Source organism: Lontra canadensis, unplaced genomic scaffold (genome assembly GCF_010015895.1).
Source record: "Lontra canadensis isolate GAN:19392208 unplaced genomic scaffold, GSC_riverotter_1.0 scaffold315, whole genome shotgun sequence".
Lineage (NCBI taxonomy): Eukaryota > Metazoa > Chordata > Mammalia > Carnivora > Mustelidae > Lontra > Lontra canadensis.
Window position 1 is genome coordinate 5,407 of NW_022631309.1, and position 8,299 is coordinate 13,705.

At 39.4% G+C, this 8,299-nt stretch overlaps 1 protein-coding gene across 1 annotated transcript; it reads right to left on the bottom strand.

Annotated features, from left to right (window-relative positions):
- Positions 1–2,835: 2,835 nt before the first annotated feature.
- On the bottom strand, positions 2,836–7,946 carry LOC116862738 (5'-AMP-activated protein kinase subunit beta-2-like). Its single transcript, XM_032850146.1, has 4 exons — positions 7,932–7,946; positions 4,092–4,258; positions 3,191–3,282; positions 2,836–2,957 (listed from the first exon to the last, which is right to left on the bottom strand). Exons 1-4 carry the CDS (start codon positions 7,944–7,946, stop codon positions 2,836–2,838), a joined length of 396 nt encoding a protein of 131 aa, XP_032706037.1.
- Positions 7,947–8,299: the final 353 nt, after the last annotated feature.

Genomic DNA, 8,299 nt, shown 5'->3' on the forward strand with positions numbered 1-8,299 from the left:
GAGGATGAGAATGCCGCCCAGAGGTGGATGCCGCTGCCAATGGATCCCGCCGATCATGGACTAAAACTAAGAGTCAAAAAACAACGAGTTCATTAAATTCATTGTTGGCCCTGTTGTTAAGATATAGGCGGGAGGTATAAGCAATTGTGAATAAAAAAGGGGGGGCTTAACTTACTGTTTCTGATAAAAGGAGGAGGGGGGCTCTGTATAACCTTAGGAGAGAAATACTGTTTCTGGGTAAATCACACTTGAGTCATTAAAACAGTCTAGCAGCCGTTAAAAGGAGGGTATAGAATAGGCTAAAAAGTCAAAGATTTGACTAGTCTCCAAAGAAAAGCGGGGAATGTAAGGACCTATTTAGAAACTGTCCCTGCTCCCCTTTCCCCAGGGGATTGACATGGAGACAAGTCCCAGAAACCAGCTTCAGGTAACAAAGCCCAGATATAAAGGTGTGTCAGGCCAGGTGGAGACATCGGATCAGTGGGGGGATGCATACTGTCTCCCTGGTTACCAAGGAGTATGGGCCCCGCCCTTTGGGAGCCTTTTGGGCTCCAATCCCAATCAAGGTGTAATAGGCTGGTTCAAATGTCTACTAGGATAAATTGTAACTCAATTGGTCACCTAGCATCACTATGGAGTTTCCTGTGTGTGTTAACAATCTCATTGGTCACCTGTGCGTGGCCAGGCCCGAACGCATGGCCTTTGCCCTTAAATGTTAGACTGTGAAACAGAGAAGGGTCGCCCTCTCTTGTAGGAGGTGCGACCCCGAACGTTCGGTTAGATTCTTTTTTTTTTTTTTAAATTTATTTATTTAACACACAGACAGAGATCACAAGTAGGCAGAGAGGCAGGCAGAGAGAGAGGAGGAAGCAGGCTCCCCACTGAGCAGAGAGCCCTATGCCGGGCTCGATCCCAGGACCCTCAGATCATGACCCAAGCTGAAGGCAGAGGCTTTAACCCACTGAGCCACTCAGGTGCCCCCGTTCGGTTAGATTCTTGATGCTTGGCGCGAAATAAAGCTTTGCTTGACCTTCGCTTTGTATCTGTCTCACTCCTTTAATCACGGACCCATTATTGGGGCATAACACACACAAAGACTTGAGCACAAATGTTGAGAACATTGTTTTTAGCATACAAAAAGTGGAAATGATCCAAATGTGCATCGGCTAATGAATCCCTACAATGGGATTTTATTTAGCCATAAAAAGGAGTGAAGTACTGAGACATATTACAACATGGATGAACCCTGAAAATGTGCTAAGTAAGAGAAGCCAAACACCAAAGACTACACACTGCATGATCCCATTTATATAAAAAGGTCCCAAATAGGCAAATCCATACAGACACAAAGTAGATCAGGAAATTGCGTGAAAGAGGAAGAGAGTGATATCAAAAGTGTGCTAGTCTTCTTTCTACAGAATGATGATTCCCTATCTATTGCTCATCAGTTGCTTCTCCAGAATCATAATCCAAAAATGTAGAGTTGCAAGTGGTCTCATCACTTAACTCTGTATAATTAAGCCTTTGTTAATCACTGCCCCACCAGTCAAAAAGAATGTTCAGCTTTACTTACTGGGATTGTATAATGAAAACTATTTTTATGATTTTAATAAACAATTACTATACTCTTGATTGGTCTTTTAGAAGCTGCATAAGTCACCTCTGTGCCCTGAGATTCCACTTTGGGTTGTGTCTCCACAGATGAGAATCAACTGAGATTTGAAGCCTCTGATTTTTGAGATACAGAACTGAGAACCAGCGGGAACAGTATACTTACTGGGAACAGGGTGCACAATTCTTTAGACAGTTACAGCCTTTAATGTAATGTACTAAAATGGAAACTGTGAGTGTGGTTAGCAAATCAGTGTTCTGATGCTGTAGCAAATGTGATGAAATCCATGGGAAAAAGTAAGATTGGGAGAAACAAAAGGATAGAGGTCTTTTCCTGTAATAGGAAATTTATTTTTTTCATCAAAAACTTATAAAACCTCAGTTAACATGAACACTAAAGAGTTGTGGGGGATTTGTAACCCTTTACCCCCAGAGACAGTCATAGCTGGAGGGCCATATAAAACTGTGGAACACCCAGCCTAGCTACCAAACTGGCAGGATTAAGCTAATGCAACTAAACAAGGCAAACCAGACAGAATTAGTCTCAGCTAGGTGAAACTGCCAAAAGGTCCATGAAAACTTAAAATATTGCTAAAAACAGCTTCTTAAACTGTAGGCTATAACCCATTAGTGGCTCATGAAAGAAAGAATAAAATAGACAATAGAGTGTATCAGATATAACAAAGACAGACATTCTGCTGAGACTTGTTTTACAGTGTGCATGTGTGCGTTTGTGTGTGTGTGTGAGACAGAGAGGGAGAGAGATGGGGACAGGGAGAGAGATGGGAAGAGAGAGAATGGGTTCCAATGTGTAAAACAAATGTCTTGCTGTAGATCTTGGTTAAAAACTTTGAAATCAAATACACTAGACTGAGTTTTTTTCCTCTCAGACAAGACAAAGATATAGATTTAGATATAGATTAGAATTTAGATATAGATATAGATTAGATTTAGATATAGATTAGAAGACAAAGATATATATATAGACTTAACTATATATATGATGTGTGTGTGTACACACACTTACATATATTACATATATATACACATACATATATGTGTGTGTGTTTGTCTATATGTTTGTCTATACACACACACATATAGACACACACACATATGTGATTCAGAGGATTCCTGAGAAAATGAAAAACAAAACCACTCTTGAGAAGAAACATGCATTATAAGAAAAACACATCAAGAAAGAGCAAATACTACAAAATTATCTCAATAAGATGTCTCTGAGCTTTCCTTTGAATCTAGCTTTAAAGCATCAAACACCTCAAAGTGAGAATTCTTGACATGGATCAAATTGTTAATCGTGGCAAGCTGACGGGTAACCACAGGTTGAAACAATGAAAGGAAAATATTCATATACCCTGTTTTAAATTCATCTCTTCCATCTAACTCTCTTGTTTTAAAAAATGATCATGCTGGGCACCTCCATCTTTAATCAAGAGAGAAACCCTCCAGTGTAGGAGCCCATCAATCCTGAGAACAATGATGTTTGACATCAAGAGGAATAATAGCCAAAAGGACAAAGTTCAGTTAACGGTTACCCTTGGAGATCAAGGCCTTACCTCTGATGGATCATGAACCCACTGTCCATCCATGAAGAATTTGTACTGGTGCTCTCTCTCAGGGAGGTCTAAGATGGCAACAAAGTCATTATGGCTACAGAAGAAAACAGAAGGTTAAACAAGCCAAGTTCCTGTTAGAAGACAGAATGTCAATGTAAAAACCATGAGATACTCACAACATCCAACAGTGATCTCCCACATTCCTAGGCGATTGTCCCCACTGGAATATAATGTATAGACCCATTCTCCTTTTCTGTGTCACCTTGAGCACATATTTGCCAGCCCCTCCCAATAGTTCTTAATATCTGGAAAAGAATAATAGATGTTAATCCCCCAAAATGATTCACCTTAGTACAACTAATTTGCTTCAATAGGAACAGATCCTTCACAAGTGTAAAGAAGATAGCAGGTAACTTCAGAATACAGGAAGTGCCTCAAGGTACCATTTTCCATATTTTGGTGAGCACTGTCTGAAAAATAACCTACTGAAAAAGGGCCATTCTGATTACCAAGTAGTTCATTATTGCTCTGCAAGCAACAGCTCACATTACTCCCTAGAACATCAATTGTGTTTTTAGTGCAGAAGTCAGAACAAGTGGACTCAGCCAGTTACAGATGACTTCCCACAGTCATAGGCAGGTCTTGTGTAACACAGTCCTAAAGAATGTACCCATAAAGCTGTATGACAAGTTCCTCTGAGGCAATGACATTCTAACTGGTTAAACATTTCTGACTCCCTATGAGATTTTTTTAAAAAGCCACAGATGTAGTCATTGGCTACAGAAAATGTCCTAGAGAGAGTCCCTAGTTGGTGGAGAGGAGCAGTCCAGCCAGGTCTCTCTCCTGAGTAGGAAAATTTGTACTCCTGGACCCTGTAGACTCAACCAAGACACTCGTCTTCACCTCTTAATCAGTAGAATCTTGGTGCTCCAAGTGTTGAAGGACCCAGAGATGAAGACCTCCTTGTCCCCTTCAGACCAGCAGATAACAGTGGGCTGGGCCTGCTGTGTGGGCTTTACGGAGTCCTCCAAATCCTGCTGCCATGATACAAACTCTTTGTCCCCAGGGAGCTGTAAAAAGCATTAGGTCATCCCTAAATTGTAACCCAGGAATTCTTAAAAGGCCACTCTCCTCCCTAGGGCAGAGAGAGGTGCTAGGTTTCTGAGAAGGATCAGTAAGCCTTGAAGTTAGCAACTGAATCAGATTTTGAATATACTATAGAGAAATAACCCATCTAGGACCAAATGGTCAAATGGCTTATGCTCAATGGTTGCCCAAAGCACAGCCTAACTTTAGATTTTGCATAGATTACTCACCTTTTCAGAGCCTGAGGATCTCCCTTTCAAAAAAGAGGTGGGAGAAGTTTACTGCTCCCTGTACCAGATTAACCCACAGGCAGGCAATTATGATATGCTTCTGAGTCTCTCTTAAGAGAAAACAATATGAGAAAAAGTATGCTTCCATAAAAAACAATAAAGTTAGCCAGGTATTTTTCAAATGTAAATATGAATAGCTCTGAATTATCAGTTGTAATGCCAGTTAGAGACACTGGAATTCATAAGTAATTCATAAACTTCATTTTGGCTAATTGGTTACAAAAAGGACATTAAAAGTATAGAAAAATGATATCATTGGTTTCTTAATTTTTTAAAAAGATTTTATTTATTTATTTGAAAGAGATCACAATTAGGCAGAGAGACAGGCAGAGAGGAGGAAGCAGGCTCCCCGCTGAGCAGAGAGCCAAATATGGGGCTCCACCCCAGGACCCTGGATCATGACCTGAGCTGAAGGCAGGCTTTAACCCACTGAGCCACCCAGGTGCCCCAGTTTCTTAATTTAAAAAAAAATAGTAAGATTTTATATATTTATTTGACAGAGAGAGATCACAAGTAGGGAGAGAGGCAGGCAGGGGTGTGGAGGGGAGGAAGCAGGCTCCCTGCTGAGCAGAGAGCCTGATGTGGGGCTCCATCCCATTACCTTGAGATCATGACCTGAGCCTAAGGCAGAGGCTTAACCCCCTGAGTCACCCTGGTGCCCCTGGTGTCTTAATTTTTGAGAAGTGGTTATGAAATCTTACTTGCTCACTTCTGCCAGGCATATACTAATTATTTCAGGAGTGGGGATGAAAATTCTGGAGACTCAAGGAGCATCAGATCAAAAACAAAGCTTCCTTTTAGAAAAGCGGTTCCAATATCAAATAAGGTCTGTAGGATTCAAAAAAAAAAAAAAAAAAAAAAAGGACTTCTTACTTAGTTTCTTTTCATTACCATCTTTTAGAACAAGAGTTGGCAGACTATGGCCAGGAAACAGATGCTTTTATAAATAAAGTTTTTTGAAAAATAGCCATGCTCTTTCATTTACATATTATGTATAGCTGCTTTCATGCTAAGCAAAACTGAATAATTGTGACAGAGACTGTATGGTCCGCAAGGTCTAAAGTATTCACTGTATGGTCTCTTACAGAAAAAGTTTGCTGATCCCCACTTCAGATTTGTTTAATGACTTTGGCAGATAGGACTGTAACAACAAGTAAAAACATCCACAAATAAAATAATGTGGGTTAAAAAAAAAGATTAACTTATTCATTTGGGCTTTACTTTGAAAATGGCTAGGGTAGTCTGCCTTTCATACGGTGTCCCAATAGTCCTCAAAGCTGTACCATGAGACACCAGGAGCAGCATAAACTCAAGTAAACAGAGAAACAATCGAAGGGACTTTCACATTACAGAAGGAAGAGTCATAAGTGAAAACCTTTATCTCCATGTTCTTAAGGCAATGCACTGTGCCTGACTGGATGCATTAGAATTACAGAAATTTTTACATATGCCTAAGAAAAACTCTCAGATTCTGATTTAGATATAGGGCCCAGGAATCTCTTTTTAAAGAGATTCACTGAGAATAATAATACTGATTGTTAAAATAAACAAAGAAAAAACTCTACGGATACATCCTACAATATTTACAGATAAAATAATATTTGATAAGATGTCTGGAATTTGTTTCAAAATAATTGGGGGGGAGAGTGTCTTGGGGTATAGAGGATATAAATTTGTTCACAATTTAATCATTGTTTAAACTGGGTGATGGATAGATAGGAGTTCATTACATATTCTATTCTGAAATATGGAAAATATTTCCAAATTTCCATGAGGTGTTTAAACAAATCTTAAGTGATTCTATTGTGCAAAACAATGCCAATCTGTTTTGATTATGATAACTTCAAAATAGTTCTTCACATCAGATGCAGCTAACCCTCAAACTTGGTTCGTTTTTTCCCAAGTGTTTGGCCATATAAGGTCATTTATACTTTTATATGAATTTTAAAATCAACTGGTCACTTTCAACCAAAGATACAGGCTGAGATCCAATGGGGGACAGTTGATGTTTGAACAGTATTGAATCTTGTCACCCCCAAATATGGAAGTTCTCTTCATTTTCTAAGGCTTCATTTATTTCTCTGTGAAATAGTTTGTGATTTTCAGTCAGATCTGTCCCTCAGTATTTCAAGCTTCATACTATTACAAATGAGACCACTTTTCACATTTCAGTTAGGCATTGTGATCAAACAAATCACACCTGAGTTTTATGTATGGATGTTGGATCTTGATGCAAGCAATTGCATTTCAGATTCAAGCTTGATCTGGCAGTCGCTGTATCTTTGGAGATTTAGGTATTTGCCAGGTGAGAAGGATCTGATTCCATTCCCTTGCACTTTTCTCAGCAGCCCAAGGAAAAGGAATAATCCAACCCACGTGCAGTCCTGTGGCTGGGCGGATTGTACAGAGTCTTGTTGACCAATGCATGTGAAATGTTTTGTATGTCCATTAATACAATTTCCTTGAGAATAACCATGCAATTGGCAAGGCTGCCAATTTATTTTGATTTTAGCTATAACACCATAGTTGTAAAATTTAGAGGCCGATGTTCTCTCTTATTTAATTGAGTCTTCAATAATGTATTGCCATTATAATGTACTGACAGAAACTTTGGAACAGTATGCAATGATATATCCATCAAATGCCACGATTTTGTGCTCAAATCTGATTTCCCTCATTTCTGATGTGGTCTCTTATAAAATGACACCAGCAGCAGGTAAACAAATAATAGTGGCAGGCTGAGGGCTGTGTGTTACTGAGTTGTGTGACTCAGCTGCCTTAGGAGACAATAGCTCATACTCCAAATATGACTTAGGTGTCCACTCCCATCAATCCATAAGCATTGAGTCCTGATTCTGCAACAGAATCTGTATTCCTTTGTGTCAACTTCATTCCCACAAGGAATAGTGAAGATCTCTGACTTAAGTAATGATTGGTGTGTGTAGCAAATTTAAGTTACCTCTTTGGTCACTGAACTTAATATCCTATCAGGTAAAGCTTGCTCACCAGTGTAACTCACAAGGTCACATTCTCTGTGGCTCAGGTAATAGGTCTCAAAAAAAATCAAAGCATCCATTCAGTGTTAGGTGTCTCACCTAAAGTTCACCCTTGATGGGCTAACACGTGGCTCATAAACATATTTAAATGTGTTTGATTTAGGTTTATCTAATGGTTAGATAGAGAATGACTATCAGGCCAGTTTTTGTTTCCCAGTGCTCTGTCTTTTCGACAGAATCCTCAGGTCAACATAAACATGGATTTATACCAAGTTGTTTATAACCAACCAATCATTGTGTACATGACACATATTGAATACATTCCTTCTTTTACCTGTTTACATTTGGTTGTTGAGATGATATGATCTTACCTCTTCTACTGACATCTTGAATTACAATTCTGCTCTCTGTTGGGGGAAAAAAAAAGGTGCTCTACCTTGTTATTCATCAAAGTCATCAGAGGATGTGTTTAAATCTGCATATTTGTGAGCATCGGAATTTTTTTTTAAGATTTTAATTATTTGAGGGAGAAAGAGTAGTGTGAGCTGGGAGAACAGAGTGGGACGGAGAGGGAGACAGAAGCTAAAGCAGACTCTTTGCTGAGCGTGGAGCCCAACTCGGGTCTTGATCCCACTACCACCAGATCCTGAATAAGCTGGATCCAAGTGTCAGATGCTTCACCGACTGAGTCAACCAGGCACCGCTTGGTATTTCTAAGACTAGAAAAGTCATTTTTGGT